This window comes from Rhinolophus ferrumequinum, chromosome 13, assembly GCF_004115265.2.
Source record: "Rhinolophus ferrumequinum isolate MPI-CBG mRhiFer1 chromosome 13, mRhiFer1_v1.p, whole genome shotgun sequence".
NCBI lineage: Eukaryota > Metazoa > Chordata > Mammalia > Chiroptera > Rhinolophidae > Rhinolophus > Rhinolophus ferrumequinum.
In genome coordinates, this window is record NC_046296.1 from 44,040,375 (window position 1) to 44,061,465 (window position 21,091).

The following is a 21,091-nucleotide window of genomic DNA, read 5'->3' on the forward strand; positions in this document are numbered from 1 at the left end:
TGCTAGAAAACACTATTTGGTTCTGCAACAAAATATTATTAGCTATTGATGGTTTAAGTTTTTCACTTTTTAATTTCCTGACTTCTAATTATTCCGAAAACTAAGATATTCTATAGCATACTTCTATAACAAGTACATTACAATATATTATGTCCTGCTACTTTATTTCTCACTGTAACTTTATTTCCTAAAGTAACTTGGGTGGTTGAGTAGGTTATATAGTACAATCTCAAGGGATCACCATAATCTAAATGATACCCCTGGAGACATACGGGGTACCACATCTGTGGATGTATGTAGTGGCCTGTCTAAAGACCACTTCATAGCATCTAGGAGATTGTGCACCAGTATCCTCAGCTACGTGAGGACATTAAGGCTCATACAGAACACATGCTCTGCCCACATTTAGTCCAATTTACTACCAATATGGTAAATTTTGGAATTCGTATTATCTTCCTTACAATCTAGTACTTAACCACTCCATCATTCCACCTTGGATTTATTTTTGAAATAATCATTGCATACATATATCTTCCCATATATAGTCTTTCCCATATATCTTCCAGGTGTTTTTTTTTAGAAATTGTTCATTGTTCTCTTTGCCTCAATTTTAGTATTTTCCACTTTTAAAGCATGCAGTAGTGGGATTATATTCAAGCTCAAGGTCAGACACTATCATTATTCCCTTTGGCATGGAAAACAGCTAATAAAGTCCATGACTTAAAAAAATTCAAAATGAATAAAGACCTATTTTTATACCCATAAACTCTTAGCATTTCCTATATGTAAAATGTTGAACACTAAGACAACTAGAAACTCTTTTAAACATGTCCAGCTCTGACCGGATTGCCAAAAAATAGAATGTCAAGGTAATCCTCTCCAGCACAGCCATGTGCAGCTAATGGACGTGACCATGGAAGGAGATTTGGTCATTCGGGGCCTAGACCAAAGGGGCCTTTGACACATGGCTACCCAGGCCCTGGGGTCAGGGGGTCCCAGGAAGGGAATACTGGGGACACTCTCCCAGCAGGCATGTTCAGCAAAGACTTACTGGAACCTTTGGAAATCATGGTCCAATCTTTTAGGTCTCTGAACAAAAGAAGCAGGAGTCTGGGAGTCATTCTTGGAGGTTATTGTCCGAGGCAATTCTCAGTGCACACAGGCAGTCTACTGTTTCCTTAACCACTGAGATGGGCTCCGAAGGGGACACAGCAGCACCCCACCCAAAACAAACACTCTTTCCTGGAGAGCAGCAGGAAATCGGATGGATTCCAACATTTCCTCTCCTCTCACCCCCCTTCAGACAGATTCGTGTTCTCATTGCTGAACTCACAGATAGATTAACTGGTTAAAGCCGCCATCTCAGGAAAGTTACGCAAAATCTTCTCTTAGTGAAGTGCTAATGAATATGCACAAGATAGTATAAAGAACGTGAGCTTTAGACTCAGGTAGACCTAAGTTCAACTCCCCACCCCCACCCCGCTTACTAGATATATGACACCCCAGAGGCAAATTGCTTAACTCCTCTCAGATTTAGTTCTTTAACCTGATTAATGGGGACATGAAAATCTATGTCACAGTTGTAGTGAGGATGTCACAGGAAAGTGCCTTTATAAAGTACTCAGCACAGGGCCTGGAATATAGTTGCCACTCAAAAAAAGTGTTAGATTTCTTTCCCCTTCCACTTCAATGTACTGATACATAGGTTTAGGCCTTCTTGGGTATTTAGCTCAGGTATCTTGTAGCAATTGAGAAAGAGAGAGAGAGAGAGAGAGAGAGAGAGAGAGAGAGAGAGAGAGAGAGAGAGAGAGCCAAGAAAATTCTCAGACTGTCTTCATTATTATCCTATGTTAAAAATTCTGGTGATGTGGACATCTCCAAATGTGTTCCTTTTTCCTGCAATTTCACTGACTCTCTATGAGCTTTATCCTCCGAACACTGACATTTCAACTGAGAAAACACAGGTTGAAGAAGAAGTGCCATTGCTCCACTGTGTATATATATCTAATTGGATGATTAACATTTCACATCAATTTAAATGGAAATGAAAACAGAATTGCTTTACTCTGAGCCAGGATTTCCCAGTGGCTGTGGTGTCAATTCCCCCAGATACTGTACTAAGCATTCAGTTTCTGTTTTTGTTTTTGCCACCATGAAATGTCAGGATTGCAGGACATGGGCCCTGTGATCTGTAGTCAGGCCAGGAGGCAAAGCCACCTAGCAATGTGGCCAGAGGGGCAGCACTAGACAGCCCTAACCACTTACATGGTTTTCGCAGAGACCTGACCTTTACCTCACACCAGTGAGGAGCTGTCTGGAGGTACAATGCTCCAGCACACTTTCCCATGAGTATGTGATAGCATTAGAGTTGAAGGAAGCCTACAAAAGCAAAAATTTACAAGGACAGAGTGAAACAAAGAAAAGCTAGACACCAGATTCCACAAGGTTTGCTCCATAAATGGTATAAGAACTGCCTGTTATCCTAAAGTTTAAAAAAAAAAAAAAAACAGCGGGGTATAAACAGTATAGAGCAGGCCCAAAGTATTTTGTAAAAACCTGGGAAAGATCCATTTTGAAACGATTTCTATCCTTTATTCTGTCTGCTCAATAGATGAGCTTGTTTTCAATATTTCTAAGGCTTTTTGTTGGCAGTCATACACCTTGATTTGTTTTCTCAATGGGCCATACCACATGGGCACCTGGCATTGAGCGCAAGGCTGGAGAGGGACCAGGATGATAACCAGAAGGTGGTCTGGGGAACAGGGGTCCTCAGCATGTGTCATGAAACTCTGCAGAGTCATAGCATTAGTGCCCCTATTCCCACATCAGCTACCTACTCTCTGTCTCACAAAAGTCACAGTGTGAGAGAAGGAGAGCTTAAAGTATTTCATCCTCGTCTCTGCCTGGGCCTTCTTATATCCTCTAAGTCAGCCAAATAAGGACACTTGGCAGAAACATCATGTGTACAGGTGTGTGTGTGTGTGTGTGTGTGTGTGTGTGTGTGTGTGTGTGTGTGTTGTGTTTGGAGAGTTGGTGTTACGTGTGAAGTAAATGAATGTAAATTTCCCCTTCTTTTCAATGTCAAGGTGTATTCCAAAGGGAGCCAGCATCAAGTGTAGTGAATGTGTTAGGCCTGTTTGCTCCCTGGGGATTAACCAGGGTGGGTCTCTGACAAGTGACTTGTAAAGGTCCAGGTCATGACTATCATTTCTCCCTTCTCACATTTAAAATTTGGTAATTAAAATGCAAAATTTCAGGGACCACTGTTTTGGTTTCTTCTTTCAAATTCAGGCCTGAGCCTGCATTTTTCTCAACTTTTTTGAGGTATAACTTACTCATCATAAAACTAACACATTTGAAGAATACAACTCAGTGATCTTTTTTTTGTTTTTCAGTAATTGTACTGTATTGCAGCACCATTACAACCTAATCCAGTATTAGAACATTTCATCACCCCAATAAGATCCCTCTTGGCCACTAACAGGTAATCCCACCTCCACCTTCAGCCCCAGGCACCCACTAATGTACCTTCTGACTCTACAGATTCGTCTTTTCTCACTTTTGCACAAAGACCAATTTTAATATACAAATCTCATGGATTCTCCACATGATAGTAATTGTACTTACTCTAATAATACATAATGGTAGGGATTTACCATGGATTTTGTAAGATTTTAAATCAATTTTGATTGTATTCATTACAAAATCTCTATGGACGTTTGCAAACTACAAGTGAGATATTTTCGGTATTCATCACTTTATGCATATATGTGGATTTGTACACCTTTTAAAACAATCCCACTCTTCTCCCCCCAACAGTAACCTTGGCTCACATAGTAGGAATTGCTGGGGGGAAATATTGTACAATGGCCCTGGGAATCTTGGGGTAACACCCAGTGTTTAATGATATAGAAATGCTACACGTCCTCGGCCAATTCCGTCAGTTGATCATAACCCAGTACTAAGGAGACGAGTCTCATACGTTCAGCTTGGCCCCCACGTGTCACCCAGTAGTGGCTGGTTGTTGGCCCCAGGATCAACACAAATCCATGGAAACCAGTAGGAAGAGAGCAGAGACTAAGGCCCATTGAACAGAGGTCATGTGCACGATTGCCCTGCACAAAGAATGAAACATGGTTACTTAATTCAAAAGAAAAAAAAAAAAACGTGGCTATAAAAAGAGCCTAACTTAATTGCAATGTCATGGGCACCACGTGAGGAACAAAATGAATTTAAGACCCACTGGTATTTTTAGAAAAGAAGACAAATAAAAATGCTAACTCCATTTAAAAGGCAAATTTTACATGTGACTCTAAAAGAATTGCAATATCTGCTGGGGATAGTGCACATTATAGACATGAAATCATGGCGCTTGGCATTTATGCCCATGCCAGCTGGAATGCCGTCATGACTTCTCAGCACACAGACCTCACATCCTGCCTTTTCCCAAGAATGAAACATAAGCTATATATTACTTGTTTATACTCTGCTTTATTCCAGAAAAGGATTTAGATTATAAAATGCCTTAACGTTATTCAGCCACCTTTTCTGGCACATGGTGCAGAAATGCTAAATCTATGGGTGACGACATTGGATAACCTTTGTTGCGCTTAGCACCTGTAAATACCATATTTTGTGCACAAAGAGAAAAATAACATATTTTGGTTCTATTATTTACAATCAGGAAATTATGTGTTGTACACGCACACAATCACCCCATGCCCTCTGGAACCAGGGGGCTTTGTGATGTGGTCCTCCATAAATTACAAGCTAGTATTAGGTTATCACTGTAAAAACTCGTGGCTCGAGACAATAAGCTGGACTTGCTGTAGTTCTCAACTAAAATGACCCCACTGGGGGCCATAAATGGGCCCAGCAGAGGACTAATTATACCTTTTCATTCCTGGATTATAGTTGCAAACCAACAAATAACCATAAATGTGCAAAAGAATCGTGAAAATGTCCTTCTCTGCAGGATTCTGTGCATGGTGTTGCTTCAGATGGCTGCAATATCGCAAACCCAAACCCCTAAACTAACCCACTTGCCAAACTAGAGGCCCTTAGCTTGGGCTGCTCAGAGGGAGTCAGCACTCAGAGTGAGGCTGCAGTACAAGTGGTTTCAGATGCGGCCGCCCTTCCATCTGTGCTTCCGGAGTTTCACATTGAGGAAGAAAAGGGACAAACCTGACATCCACGACTTCTGCTGTGTCAAGTATTCTTGTTCTAAGAACAACAATTAAGCCCTGTCTGGTACAACGGCTATACCTGAGTTGAGTCTACAGAGTATTAGTGTCAAGCAATATTCAGAATTAAAAACACTGTTCTGACAGACGAGGCCGTCCTCTAATTAGGAAGTCCAAACTGAGGCTCTGAAGCAATGCGGCATTCTGAGTCGCCAAGGACTCAACTGATTTTTCCCTCTACACTAGTCCTTAGGCACTAAAAAGGAGACTAACACCTTTTTTTTTAAAATTAAAACAAAGGAAGCAGTATGATACCATGGCAAGGCATAGGCTTAAGAGCCATTCTGCATTTAAACAAAACAGAATCATGGAATCACGGAATAGTGTATGCGTGGAGGGATATTTTAAAAGGGTGGCATGACCACTTGTACCACTAATCTTTGGCAAATTACCTAATCACTTAGCCTCAGGTTTTCCCCCTGCAGACTTACCCAGGCAGTTCTCATTTTAGAAACTATAAAAAGTGTTCCTTTTTCTTAGACTCCCACTTCAAAGAATAATGCCTTTGAATTACAGCAGGTCCTCGAATAATGCCCTTTCATTCAATGTCATTTCATTATAATGCTGATGAGATGCCTCAGGAACTTAATTCTAGTTTTATAACAATTAGCCCCTGGCAAAAGTAGGTTTGATATATGTTGTTTTGCCAAAGTCCCAAGGACCTATCCACATTACGTGAGGACTTACTGTACTTAGTGTTTTCCTTCTCTGGCAGCTGGGACTCCCATATTACTCCCTACTATATCTGTTCTTACCAGCTAGTTCCCAAGTGCCATGGGTTTTCCTCCCCAACACCCTTTCTCCTCCCAATCTAAATATTCTGGGTTAGTTATGACTTTGGAAAATCCAACAAATGATCCACATTAAAGCATCAGTGATTAATGATGATTTCAAAAGGGCAGAACATTTGAGTTTAAAACAAAGTGTTAACTACCTTTCATAGCTTTATTGTTTAAAAAGTACATTCGTATAATTTCGCTCTATGATATCCACAGCAGCCCTGGGAGTTAGACAATCTAGATCCAGATCATGGGGTAATAACTGGCAAGAACAGGATTTGATGAAGGATCTGGAAATGAGCCTGCAGCATAAGGACCTGGGCACCAGGAACCACAGAATGTGGATTATAATCTCACCCCTGCCCTCACATTCCATTAGACCCCTAGGGAGCTTCAGTTTCCTCCCCTGAAAAAATAGGGCTGATAGTATTTTTTTTAAACTCAGGCGTGTCAGAAAGAGCAAATAGTATAACATCTATGGCAGTGCTCTCAAAATTATAAGAGGTTGTAAAAACATAAGACATTTAGTAAGTATCTATTAAAAATGGTGCTAGGTGCCTGGGAGAGAGACAAGGAAAAAACTTGGCATTAGAACTCAGCCTCATCACATAGTCTTAGAAATTTGGATAGAGCCTTACACCTTATTTTCTGGTCTTTGCATTCCAAATTGCATCTCTGGTAAGAGCCCAAGTACAAATGATGAAAAACTTGGGTGTTACATCCCTTCCTAGACATCTCAAGGGCACAACTCTCCTCACAAGCTTGTAAAAAGTATTTGTCAGGTTAAGTGAATATGCAAAGCAATTTTATGGGTTGAAGTCAATAAAACATACTGTTAATAAATAAAATATAGCATTGCTGTAACACAACATAGAAAATTAAGAGAGGATTTTGGCTCTCCTCTATGGTTCATCATTGCTTGACAGGAAAGATTAGAAGGAAACTAAGACATGCACACATCTTCCCTCACAGCTAGCCCTGGGAAAACTTTTATAGTGGGTGAAGTTTGTTTTTCACAATTCTTGTTCTACTTTATGGCCTGTCCCAGGCACCTTCCTGACTCTGAACTGTAGGCCAGCCCCTGATGCCTAGGAAACGCCCTCTTCATCTCTCACCCTTTATACCATTTGAAACACACCTGCTCTGCATATAATATGTACGACGCCTTCCATCTCAGGGTCCAGCTACCATAGATGTGACCATTGAAAGAACCAGAAAAGGCTGACAAATCAACCTTCCATCCCTTCTCAGACAGACCCTGTTATTTACATAATGCTATTTTTAAATGCATATTTATTAGCCTTTTATTAACACAAGTCATAAACGATACATTCTCTTTGTAAATAAGATAATAAAATTCTCTTTGTAAATAATATTCTATTTGTAATAAGCAAAGAGTAAAAAGGAAATCATGTAATCCCACCATCCATTTGCATTCTTGTATTTATGTTTCCAATTTTTAAATCACGGGACATTTTAATAAATTGTACAAAAAATGTGCCTACAAAGACATATCAAATATTTACCCACACTTTTTAATGGACTCATTACGCATAATTACAAACTTATTTTTCACTTAGATTGCTATGAACATTTTCTTTGTCAGTGTCCCTTACATCATGATTTTAAGGGTTGCACAATATTATGATGTATGAAGTTGTAAGTTATTTTACTAAAAATGATGGACAATTTGTTTCTAATCTTCCTCTAACATTAAACCTCTGCCCTAACCATACATAGACTTTCACACTGGTATAATAACTTCTCAATCTCCAGAAGTAGAATTGCTGGACCAAACATTTTGTAGATTTTTAAGATTTAAAAAGTATAGATACATATACTTTTTTGCACCGTCTGAGTAATCCATAATAATAAGCTAATGGGGGAAACTATACACCGAGTGGGGCAAGGTGGAAACAGAATTGGGAGAATTATCATAACTTTCCAGAATCCCCTCAAGTCTCACCTGCCCTCATGTGTTACCTGCTGCCTCCGGTGCTGGGTATGCAGTGATATTTTGTGTTTACAGAGTTGCCTTCATTTGCCTACTTTTAATAGGCAAATAGTGTTCATGTTTTCCCAAACTTATAATACCAAAGCGATCCCTTCAAAAAGACAATGTCTGTGTGGAATAAATAACTGGGCAAATACCCACAGGGCAAAGACACACGGTGAGTGTCTTCAGTGTATTGTCTAGATCCATGTCTTAGAATCACACTGTTAGAGTCCTTTGTACTCACTAATGCTACCTGGAGGTGAGAGTGAGGGTTTCTGTTTTATTTTTTTCTCCAGGTTTTACTAACGGATCCTTCTCAGCTATCTCTAGCTCTAGCAAGACTTGGGGCACCAATGACTTAACCATTTCTAATGTTGGACTTGAGAAAAGGAGGGAGAGGATTTGAGATTGAGATAGGAGATGGAAGTTCCAGAAACAGAACAAAGCTTCGAAGAAAGAACTAGGCAAGTAGAGTGAAGAGAGAAAGAGGTAGATTATTGGGAAGGAAGGAGAAGCAAGCTGGAAGACACCATTTTGTGCAGGGCAACGTGGATTGTTTTTGAGGCAAGAAGTGAATTTCAGTTGTAGCTATTAACAAACCACCTGGCTTGGGAAAAATGACAATTAATTAAGCTATTTGTTTTAGGCCCACATCTGCCCTTCCTTTTGTCCTTTTCAAAATTTGCAAAAATGTTGCTTGACAAAATCGTACCAGTTTTTCTTTCTCATGGACTTGGTATTATTAAAGGTTTATTATAAAAGTAATAGAATTATGGGTCAAAATTGAAAATACAAAAAACTTGGTATTATTTTCAAAGTAGGTTCATTCAAGCCTATTTTTATGTGCTATGAAGGCAGTGTAAATATAATGCCAGGAGAAGCCAGGAACTTAAGGAATCAAAAAAAATTACTTTATCAGTCAACAATCTCTAATATCGTTCTAAAAGAATGAAGGGTCTTCCATGAAAATAGCCCCATCTTAATGATTCTGATCCATGCAACTATAATATTTTGCTAAAGGAGTCAGGCTAATGTTTCAACATAGAACAATTTATTCCTTCTTTCAAATGATCAGCTGTTTTAACATTGTGCAGTTACAGAGTTTTAACATGGTGAGGTTGCTGGATTCGTTTTTTTAAGCCACTATCCATTTTTAAATTTAAGATGTGTCAGTTATCTAGTCCTTATCAACACCCCAGGGTCTTGTGCACAAGTCACAGTCAACACCCCCACAGACTTGTGGGGAAGAACCACGATCTCCAGTTGGGATCACCCTCCTCTGGTCTGAATCCTAGTTTTACCTCTCACTGGCTATATAACTTTGGACACATTTCTTATACAATAGTACCCACCTCATCTTGTTTTGCCCTCCACGGTTTCAGTTACCCATGGTCAACTGCAATCTGAAAATATTTAAAGGAACATTCTAGAACCAAACATAAATTGAGTGCCATTCTGAGTATCCTGAAGAAATCTCACACCATCTTGCTCCATCCCACCCAGGGTATGAATCATCCCTTTGTCCTGCATATCCATGCTACATACGCTACCCACCCATTGGTCACTTAGTAGCCATCTTAGTTACCAGATCAACTGTCATGGTACCACAGTGCTTGTGTTCAAGTAACCCTTATTTTACTTAGTAATGACCCCAAAGCTATTCACATAACTTTCATTACAGTGTATTGTTACAGTTGTTTTATTTTATTGCTTGTTATTATTGTTAATCTCTTCCTGTGCCTAATTTATAAATTGTAGCATAGGTATGTATGTATATAAAAAAACATAGTATATATGTAGGGTTCAGTACTATCGATGGTTTCAGGCGTCCACTGGAAGTCTTGGACTGTATCCCCTGCAGATAAAGGGGACTGACTGCTGTACTCTGGGATTCAGCTTTCTCATCTATACAATGAGGATAATAATAGTACCTACCTCATACAGTTGATTTGTGGATTAACTGAGAATCCACATATAATGCCTCGCCTAGGAAGCCTCATAAAGGTTAACTATCACCACTATCATTTCTGGATATCAAGGACAAACACATTTTCCCGTAATCCTACATAAGATCTATTAACCCTAAACAACCTAGCTGAAGGAAAGCATAATGAAAGAATTTATTATCATTAACATTTCCTTTATCATCAGAACAAAGAATTCTGAAATATAATAATAAGTAACATTTATCATGTATCTTCTAATTTCCAGACACCCTGCTAGCCTTTTTGCATGACTTCTTTTAATCATCTTCATAGCCCTGTAAATGGGGGGTAAATGGGGACTTTTATTTTCCATTTTACAGATGAGATCTCAGAGGCTTAGAGAGGTTAGTTATCCTGCAGTCACACAGCCAGTACATGACATATGGGACTAGAATCAGGTTCTACGCCATAGCTTAGTCTCCTTAGTACTGTAACTAGACACAGTATGCAGGGCACAATAATTAGGACTGGCATTCTTCACTAACAATAGTGGTTACCTACAGAGTAACAAAGACTTAGGTGACCAAATTAGCTACTTACGGTGGCCTTGGCTTACTAAATATCTCTACGCCACACAGAAACATTAATTCATATGAATCAACTGGGAACCGCCGAACGCCATGGTCACCATCCAGCTGCCTGTTCACCAGGTTGACCAGAGCCAGGAGACTTCTCTCAAGTCAGTTAGTCAACCTTGTACCCCTTACTTGATCCGGCACACACTGGAACTTCCACCACTATAATTTGCATAAGCCTTTGGGGGGTTGGGGGTGTAAACAAGCAGGACTCCCAAAGTGAAGATACCAAACCTGCCCAAGCATACAGACCCTGATCCTCTCTAGAACCAAGGTAATCCAGGTCTCAAGAGACAACCAGCTCAGAACACCACTTTTTTGCTCCACACCCAGCTAGTTGGTTTAGGGCTCTTTTCAGGACCAAGAGTGAAAGGGGGAACGAATGATCCAGCCATTGGACAGAATCAGCCCCATCTCAGATAAACCATCAGAGTTCTTTGAAAGGCTCAAAATGTTTCTGTTGACATCAAAGAATTAGAACCAAGGATTTTAGAAAATTTTAGGAAACCCTATGAAGCTTGGGGTTTGAATAAGGAAGGGAAACCTTGGATCCTCTCCTCAGTGTTCATGAACATTGTACTGAAATATAATCCCATTCTGGGTGTGTTTCAGAGAGGAGTATTACCATTCTCATTTGAGAACATCCATCAGATTAGTTTGAAAGGCAGATCAGATAGCACTGTTTGTGCTCATTCTCTTGTCTGCCTTGTGTTCCCTGAAAAATAAACCCCTATTATTTTTTCTTTTTTAATTAGAATTAATCTTTCTTTGAATATAAAATATACCAGGATTTAAGACCCATGACAGGAAAATTAAGTCCCAGGGAAAACCCTGCACAGTACAAACATTTAAGTTACATCAAAATGAAAAAGAATTTGTTATTTGATAACAAGAATGGTCTTTTGTTGATCTACATATCAGAGCTATCCCGTGCATTATCTCAGCTATCTGAGGGAGGTGCTATTGTCCTCACACAGATAATGAAATGAGGGCTATGAGTGGTTAGTTAGTGGATCTCAGTCTGGTTGGGGGAGCTTAAAAAAACACCAGTGGCCAGGCCACATCGCAGACCAATGAAGCAGAAACTTGGGGTCGGGCTAGCAATTGGGTATTTTTCAAAAGTTGCCCTCGTGATTCTGATTTGCAATGGGGGTAAAAAGTGAGTAAGTGGGGGTTCTGATCTGCCAACATAGTCCTCTGGAGCTTTTTTATTTACCTGTTTTCTTATTTTCTAAAAGTAGGTCATGTCACTGTCTCCATTTCTTTTCACTCTTCAGGGACAACTTTTATGGGCAGAATTTTTAAGTGTTTTTCCCTTTTTCAGTTTTTACAACCCCTCTCCTAACTGGTCATTAATCAATCAAACATTCGTAATTCCCTGATCTCTTAAACTTCACTTGGAAGCCAAATAAGGATTCTTTTCATATAAACCAGTGAAGTGAGTCTGTGTGTGTGTGTGAGTGTGTGTGTGTGTGTGCGCGCGCGTACGTGTGTGTATGTGAGTGAGGGAGTGTGGTTTTTGTATTTACTTGGGTAAATAAGTATCACTACTAAAGACAAAATCTTGTTTAAGGTCCTCGGTGACAGGAGAAGAATTAGTACATAAATAAACAATAGTCTCATTTCAATTCGAAAAGAGCAAGAAAAGTGCATAGAAGAGAGGAAAGAATAGAGAGGAATATATGCATTGTTTAAGCAAAGACGCCTTAAACCAGAAGATCTCTAATGTATTTTTACGGTGTAGGTTATATGGAATTTTCAAAAGAAAGCATCTCTTTGATTTTTAAGAATGATTGTATGCTCTATTACATTTTTAAATGCAGAAGACCATACAAACATCTCTAAAGGGTGTTATAACTCCCCAAAAGTTTAGAATCATACATCAAGTCAGAATTCCTTACACTGATGGATTCTCTTGGTATCTAGCTCTGTCATATTACAAAAATAGCTAATAGTATCAAACACTTGTTAAGTGCCAGGCCATATTCTGAGTGCTGTTCATGGGAACCCATTTCCTTCAAAGCCCTATAAAATAGGTAAGCTTCTCACCTGGCAAATGGAGGAGCCAGAATTCAACTACTTTCAGTAAATTTTCTTCCTCCTTTGGCCTTTCAAAGTAGCTATACTGGAATAGGTTTTAAAAATACCGAGGTGTCAAAAAAATGTATACACATTGTGAAAGATGTTAACACTTTAGTCGATGGTGCTCAAGCAGTAATCAGAAGTGTCTGGGTGCTGATGTAACTAACCACTTTGAGCACCTCTTGCAATTGCAAAAGTCAAACGTGACTTTTATTCATCTTTTCAGAATTCCAATTTTAATACAGTTTTTTTTCCTTTCTTAAAATGTGTATGCATTTGTTTGGCACCCGCTGTATGAATATATAAGCATAGCATAACTTGAGAGTGGGAGTATTTTAGAGTTAGGCTGTCCCAGCCCCTCTATCAAGCCCACCCAAGTTGCTTTATGAGTAGATGACTACTACAGCTGAGGGCGTGACTGTCTCTAAGAGAAATCAGCTGCTCCTCACTTCTCCCCATTTAGCTGCTTCCCTAAAACTCAAACATCTATTCTTCCCAGGAAGGCCCCCCCAAACTCTGGGCATCTGGAACAGAAGCCTCCATTTCCATGCCTTACAGCTGTGGTTCTCAAACTTTGGTGTAAAAAAAAAATAACCTAAGACATTTGTTAAAAAAGAATATTCTTGTGTCTTTTTCTTCAGAGAGTCTAATTAAGTGGGTCACAGGTAGAGCCCCAATCTTTATTTTTTTTAAATTAGGCTCCCCAGTATTTCTGATGCCAGTTGTATGTAAACTTGATTGACATTACACATAGTATTTAAAACAGTCGTTGCTGCCACTATATATTCCATGACTTCACTCATATAAATGGATGGTCGGTCAATGTAATTTGAAGTAAATAATTTTGCCAACACTTCTTATCTGTTTTTCAAAGGTAAATGGTTCTCTGCTATGTGTTTTAATTTCATAAATATTGCCACAATTTAATGGCAATAGCTTCAGGTCTAGAGATCTTTCTTCCTAGGATCTTCAACTATTTCATTTAGGTCATTTATTCATTTAGGTTATTTATAAAGGAGAAAATATTTATTACCATTAGTCAATTCTAATGAAGCAAAGCGGTCATGTACAAATTCCTACAAAAAGGAAAAATCACACCAAAATCATATCTGTGAATTTAGTGTTTTGATGTATCCTATGCACCCCCAAACAGTAAAGTGAAAGAGTCTTAGAGATGTTCTAAATCATTTTAGATGCAGAACCAGAACGTAAAGAACTGAAGTATCTTGCCCAAGAACATACAGATAGTTAGAAGAGCCAAAAGAATCTCTTTGATGAGCTTCTCCATCTCTTGCACCATGAAGCTCTGAACCTTTTAGTTCGTCTCTTATATTGTAGGCAATTCACAGATGCTAGGGGGATGCAAGCATGCCTCCATAAGCAGGCTGGACTTCATTTAGAATCACTGTCAGTGTCAATTCCTGAGAACAAGGCACTTGAGAGTTGAACAACTGGCCCCCAAAGATGCTAAGAGTCAAGAATAAGACAAATCATCAGAGGTGAAACCCTTGCTCTAGATAATACATAAACGCTATGTGTGACCTGCAGGACTGTATGAACTATTGCTTTTACGAAAGAGATGTTTAAGGCTTAGTGTAGATGTAGCTATAAAGTTTGAGAAATGCAGGCAAAAAAAAACAATTTCTGGAGGATAGGGGAGTGTGTTGACCTATTCTTTCACATTAACCAGATGATATGGCCAAGGTTACATGTAGTGAACTTGTACAGAGAACAATTATGTCCTGACTCTGTAATGTGTTGTTTAATTCCAGCCACATTGCCTCCCAAACAAATCTTCCCTGTTATTGATTTACAGGCATGGGTACCAAGAAGGCAGGACCAAAAATCTAAGACTGTATGACTAATCTAAAATTTATTAGAATTCAAGGTGGGAGTTAAAAGCAAAAATTCCTATTAGAAACCGTGCCTGAAGTGTTTAGTTTTTGCCAGTCACATTGGACATCTGATTTATACATGTTTGTATTTAATAGGCAAAGTCTGAATATGATTACAACCCCTCTGAGACAACTGCAGTAGTTATTTTCTTGGATTTCACTTTGGGGAATGCCTTTTGCCTTGTTCAGGCATACAAGCAGGTGATGGGCTTGGGGCACAGGGGAGGGCTTGGCAGTGCCTAGCATATGGTGTGTGATGGGTTGCTTTATGCACTAAGCAGCAAAGCAGTGATAGAAGGTAATTTGGGGAGATTCCATCACACTTCGTTTGGAAAACAGAGTTGTCTCTGTTGGAACTAAGGTTAATGGTTTAAATTTGCATGTGTTTCTACATTTTTTTTTAACATAGCTTTTGAACTGAAAACAGACAAAAGGCCTGATGTATGACCCAGGTAAATAAAACCTAGCAGACTCAAAGAGGCCCAAAATATGTTTCATTTATGTGACAAGCTAGTCACTTTGGCTTAATTTTTAGGGATTCCAGGGAAAGGTATTTCTAAACGGAAACCTATTATTACAAGAATTTTCAAGAGATATTCACAATAAGCTATTGAAAAATGGCTTGAGGGAGAGGATGCAGCAGACCCAGGTATGTCTTCCCTTGCAGGCCTAAAGACTAGTTTGGGTATACAGGGTCCTCGGACTCAGGAATCTCTGATTTTATGCTTCATTCCCTTCTGGCTCTGTGACAGAGTGGAGAGGGGCACCCAGGAAGTCCAGTGTGCCTTGTACCACGTGCCAGGGGAGGTAAGCAGGTGTGTGTTGTGGAACAGCGCCAGGTGACCTGCCCCTACCCTGATGGTCCCACCTACGGTGGCCATCTGTTCACCACCAGCCAGTGCCGGCAGCCATGTCAGCACCGAATAACGTCTCAAGTGCCCTCGGTGACGGCTGAGCTGTAAGCTGCTTTCTCCTACCTAGTCTCTGTTCCTTTACTTTCCTTGCTCAGCTGCCTGTCCTTGAAAAATAAAAGCAAAATGACTTCTTTTTTTTTTCTTTTTCTTTTTTGAGGCTGCTGTGGCAGCTTCTAATAAGTCTCCACAATGAAGTACAGGAGACCATTAAGATTAGTCTTGCTCGGCTTTCACTCGCCAGCCTCTGTGACAGTCCTGGTTGGGCTGCAATGGGTGATCAGAATGCACAAAGCAGCACAAACCCAGGAGGGTGGGTTAGCAAACTGCCTACCCCTTCTTCAGTCTTTGCCCGCCCCTGAAGAGCAAAGAGCATCGTGTAAGAACCTGTTTCAACAGTCACATGAGTGAAAGGAACTTAAGAGGAAAGGAAAACTGTAGCCTTCCTGGAAGGGGCCATGGGGCGTGCACTGAAAATGGACTCTGAAATCAAACAGATTTAGTTTAAAAATCCTTGTTCTGTTGCTAATATACCCAGTCCAAAGGCGTTTCCCAAATTGTAAATAAGGGATAATAACATCTACTCCATAAGGCTAAGAGGGTTGAATGACATGTGTAACACAGAGTAAGCAGTGCTTGCCTCTTTATAGAATAGTAACTAAAACCTGCTTTCCATCACAGACAGAAGTCAGAATCAATGAGACAGGTCTTCAAGGTGAACCAATTCCTTTTCAGGAAGAAGGTAATACTGCACATCCAGCAGCCTAAATGACCTTCTCATTCATTACCAAGCACAAGAATTTACAGACTGATGTAAACTAACAAGCTCTATGCTTGTTAAATCTCCGTCGGAGATTGACTGAAGGAGGATGATGACAACAGAATAGCCACAAAGCGGAGAAAGTAGCCCAGATATCCTAACCACATGCATGCTCAGAGCATACAGGGATCTCAAGAGCAGAGCACATGACACGACACCTTGTAAGAATATTGTATCTGCCATTACGGGCTTTGCAGATGTGAGTTCAATTTGACAGTTAACATCTACTATAAACCTACTGTGCAAGGAATTTTGCAAAGATAACTGAAAGGGCTTTGAGGTCAGCACCTAGGCAATCGTATAGAAAAAAAATGGACCATCTTGCAAATTCTGTTTACATGATTAATAAAGGGAGCTATTATTTCCAATCCTGCCTCAACATTTAATAAATTAATCTAGCCAGCTTGATTCACATTGTCTTTCTAAAACAACAAAAAGAGCTACTCTGACTTTATAGTCAGAAACATACATGTTTTACCCATATTATTTCAACTGAACAACAGCCCTCCAAAGTGGGTGTCACAATCTCCATTTCACAGGTAAGAAAATAAAGGCTTAGGGAAGTTAAGTAGTCAGCCTGGGGTTACACATTCAGTCTGAAGACAGGATTTAAAACCCTCTGGGTCATAAGTGTTCAAAACCCGTGCTCTACTCATCAAAGAAGTCACTAATGTGCTACTCCCGGTATGGACAATGACTTACCTATCCTCAGAAAAAGCTGCCTTCGGGATTATTAGTGAACAAAGAACTTTGAGGATGGTCATTGGTACCCATAGCATAGTGAAAGGTAAGATGGCACAAGGAACAGCCTTTGCCTTGAAGGCAGGAGACCCGAGCTCAAGCCCTGCCTGACATGGTTTCGTCCTTGTTGGGTGACATTACGTCCATTACTTATCACATCTAAGTCTAGTGCCCTCACCTATAAAGTTTCCTCCCTTCACAGTTATTACAATCGATGCAGTAATGTAGGTTTGCTTTCCTCTCTATAAGGCTTTAGGCAAATGCCAGCTATTACTATAGCTCAGTTAGTTTCGCTACCACTTTTGACTTGCTCTTGAATCTGTGAAAATCCCTCCTAACCCCTTAACTTTCTCACCAGTCAACTAGAGCTTATAACACAGCAGCATCTTTTAGTAATACCCTTCGCAGCTGTTCTGAAACTTTAGTGACCTCGCATCTTTTGGCGTGTTGTTGAGTCAGAATCCTAGGCCCCGATGGTTATGATCTGGCCCAGCCAGATAGAGCCTTATAATACTCACTTTAAGAAAGATCCCACCTAATTCTAATGCAGATAGGCAATGATCATTCTCAAAAATGCTGCTCTGTAAGTTCAATGCTACAAAGAACTGTGGTACCTGTGGGTAAAGAATTGGACCAAGATCCACCTGTAATACAGCCAACACTGAGCCCCCGAGTCCTGACACCTAGACCCTGTTGTTCTGATCACACCACTGGGACTGAAGACGACATCAAAGCCCTGTGGGAGGCACTGGGTTTCCATCCGGGGTTTGATTCTGGAGTACACAGCTGAAGCTCCCAGCACTCCAAAGACATCTTTAAAAGACGAATTAAGTGTCATTGTTTTTTGTTCTTTCTCTGCAGACACATTTGCAAGCAAAGTGGCAGCCACCCAGGACCAGTATGCAGACGCATCCATCGGTAATGTCACCGGCAGCAACGCGGTAAACGTCTTCCTGGGAATCGGTGTGGCCTGGTCCATTGCTGCCATCTACCACGCAGCCAACGGGGAACAATTCAAAGTGTCCCCTGGCACGCTAGCTTTCTCTGTCACTCTCTTCACCATTTTTGCTTTCATCAATGTGGGGGTGCTGCTTTATCGGCGGAGGCCAGAAATCGGAGGTGAGCTGGGTGGGCCCCGGACTGCCAAGCTCCTCACATCCTCCCTCTTTGTGCTCCTGTGGCTCTTGTACATTTTCTTCTCCTCCCTGGAGGCCTACTGCCACATAAAAGGCTTCTAAAGGAACACTCAGATATAGTAAATTTATATATATATATACATATATATACATAAAAAATTATGTATAATGAACAGAGGAAACTGACATTTGTCATGATCACTTACCTGCTGATGGAATCCAGCTTCAAGATCATATTCTGTACTAGGGGCTGAAGTGAGAAACCATCACCTCCCATTCCCAGGGGTACCGTCACAGTGAACGAGGCATGGAGGCAGGGCCATCTTTGCAGCTCAGACTAGAAGAGCTGTGTTCTCTCCAGATAAATTGTTAAGTCTTTGTTTTCTGTTTGGGCTAGTTTTCGGTGGGGGTTAGGGAGGTGGTTGATGCTTGGCTTTTGTTTTGTTTTGTTGTTTTGTTGGGAGGATCGGGGTTTTTGCTTCTTTTGTGGGAGGTGATGACCAAACTAAATGCAAATGGGTTTTTAGTAAAAATTTACGTCCTTAAGATTATTCTCCCTTCCTCCAAACATTTCAAAAATTATTTTGGATTAAGAAACGATAAAGGTCGTGGAAGAAGAAAGAAGCACGTCTTCACTGTGTTCCTAAACCCATGCTTATCTCTGGAACACGAGCAGAGGTGAAGCTGCCTCCAAGCAGAAGCCTTGGAGCTCAAGTGGAGCCAGGAAACGTGATGGTTCTAGACACCATCTGATAGTTAAAGATATGATGCCTGGCACTCTTGTTCAACAGGTACAGGAATGACGTGTCGAGATTCCCAGGAACGTGCGAAATCTTTTTTCTTTCTTATCTTCTTTAGCTATGGACTGTGATTAGTAAGGCCCTTCTTGTGGTGTTCCAGCCCAGCTAACTGCCCAGGTCCCCCATGCCCACCCTCCTGCCCACCACTCCTCATGCAAACAGGAAGAATGACCCCCTTCGGAAAGCATCATCCTTTTCCATGTACATCAATATGTGTCCCAGTCCCATGTTGCCGTTGCCTGGGATCAGCCATCGGTTTTATTTTCAAAAGCATCCATGGCTTGCACAACCCTGTTCGGTCATGACTGCGCATTTGCTCCTTCTTCCTGTGCCTGTTTGGGAATGTTGTTGTGATACCTGTTACACAGTGCATGGATGAAAAACAAATAAAACAAAACAAAGCGTATCTGTATATAGTAGAGTAGAGCATATACTGTTCTCCCATTCAGCAACGTTGATTGGACATTGAAGACATAAGTGAGTTTTCTTTTCACCTGAGTTGTAACTTTTGTGTTGATATTGAGTTTATGACTAGGGATAAAAGGAGAAATTGGCTTATTGTTCGTGGATCTGCACATTGATTTCTAAGAAGCAATAACTGTCACGTGGGAAGTTAAAGCTATCGAGAGGACAGCAGGCAAACTACAAAGTATCTTCATGGAAAATTAGCCACGTGGAACACACCAGAGGCGTCTTAAAAATTGCCTGTTGATCCAGGCAGGCCAAGGAGGAAGATGTAGAGAAATGGATGCATTAGATGTGCCTGGGCTTTGAGAGACTCCATTTTCACAACGCCCCTGCCCCTGAAGTATTTATTTCACATCTGCTCTGTCTGGCACAGATAGTAGATAGTGCTGGTTTGTTCTTTTTTTTTTTTTTTTTTTTTTTTAGGTAAAAGGCTATTTTGAGCCCTGTTTCTTTCACTGTCCAGACCCCTCTGATTGTATCTCCAGTTCCTGAGTAGGAAAGAAGCCAAGGTGACCGATGGGTCTTTAAAAGTGAGTCTTCTCTATTTACGACTAAGGAGTAAGCCATTGAATGAGAAGATTAGTGCCTCGCAGGAGGATTGCACTGGGAGATTTTTAACCCTGGAAAAGGCATGGCTCTTTCCTATTTCAAAATACCAAAGAGTGTGGATAAACCCACATTCCAAAGTAGTGCGTCCTCTAATGAGAAAAAATGGAATGACTTTGGTCCCCTCTCCGAGACTTCTTCTCTATAAAGAATCCCAGGCTGGAGACACCCCTGGCCCTCTGTATTGATTCAAAGATACTTAAGAAAGAAAAGCTATCAAGAGTTATTTTCTCTTCTTCCACTCAGTGATCATTCACTGTTTAGTAAGCATTTGGTGACTGAATGAATCATTAAGGGCTGGTGACTCACTCAATAGGCCAGCGACTGTACTACCTTCTGGGGACAAAACCATGACCAAGCCAACCCAGACCCCCACCCTCAAGGGGTTCACAGTTACTAGGATTGCTACCTCCACGAGTAAAACTTAACACAGCCCCTTTGAAAGTTTTATCGTGTAAGGAAAAACACAATTATGAAACTTGTTATATACACACATTGAAACTATACACATATGATTAGCCAAATACCTAAGAGTTTCTTGAACAAAGAGCATAGGTTCGGAAATGCATCCTAGCTGTCCTTGCAGATAGGTCCATCTCCTCATCTTACACCAAGAAAGGCAATCAAGTTGGTGACCTGTCTCACTGAGAAGGTCCAATTGATCTCAGTTTATATCTTGGTTGGACAACACTACTTTTCTCTGCCCCACACCTCTACAATTCATATCCCCTGGTGACTCATCCCTGGCCTGTCATGGCCCAACACCCTGGTGGCCTAACTCCTTTGGGGGCACATTCTAACCTACTTTTTTTTTTTTTGAAGATTTACTAAATGGAAAGCTAGCTGAGAAACACCAAGGAATGTGAGTTGTTTAAACATTAGAAAGATTTTGCACTCATTTTTACCCATATTTAGAATGTCAGTGATCCCATAGCAAATTGTCACAGAGGACGTTAAGAAATTCTTGCCATGGGTCAATTTCAATTTCAAAGCTTTTAGGTTTGTTTGCTTTTTAAATGTTTATGTTATAGGGAAAATATGATTCTGGTTGTTC

General features: G+C 40.4%; 1 protein-coding gene across 11 annotated transcripts in view; it reads left to right on the forward strand.

Annotated features, from left to right (window-relative positions):
* Positions 1-20,585, forward strand: part of SLC8A1 (solute carrier family 8 member A1) — a 363,003-nt gene extending 342,418 nt beyond the window's left edge. For all 11 annotated transcript variants that reach the window (XM_033124683.1, XM_033124686.1, XM_033124681.1 and 8 more), the window contains one exon: positions 17,889-20,585. In XM_033124683.1, the coding sequence (XP_032980574.1) occupies positions 17,889-18,265 (377 nt within the window). In that variant the 3' untranslated portion in view covers positions 18,266-20,585. The remainder of the gene's footprint in view (positions 1-17,888) is intronic.
* Positions 20,586-21,091: the final 506 nt, after the last annotated feature.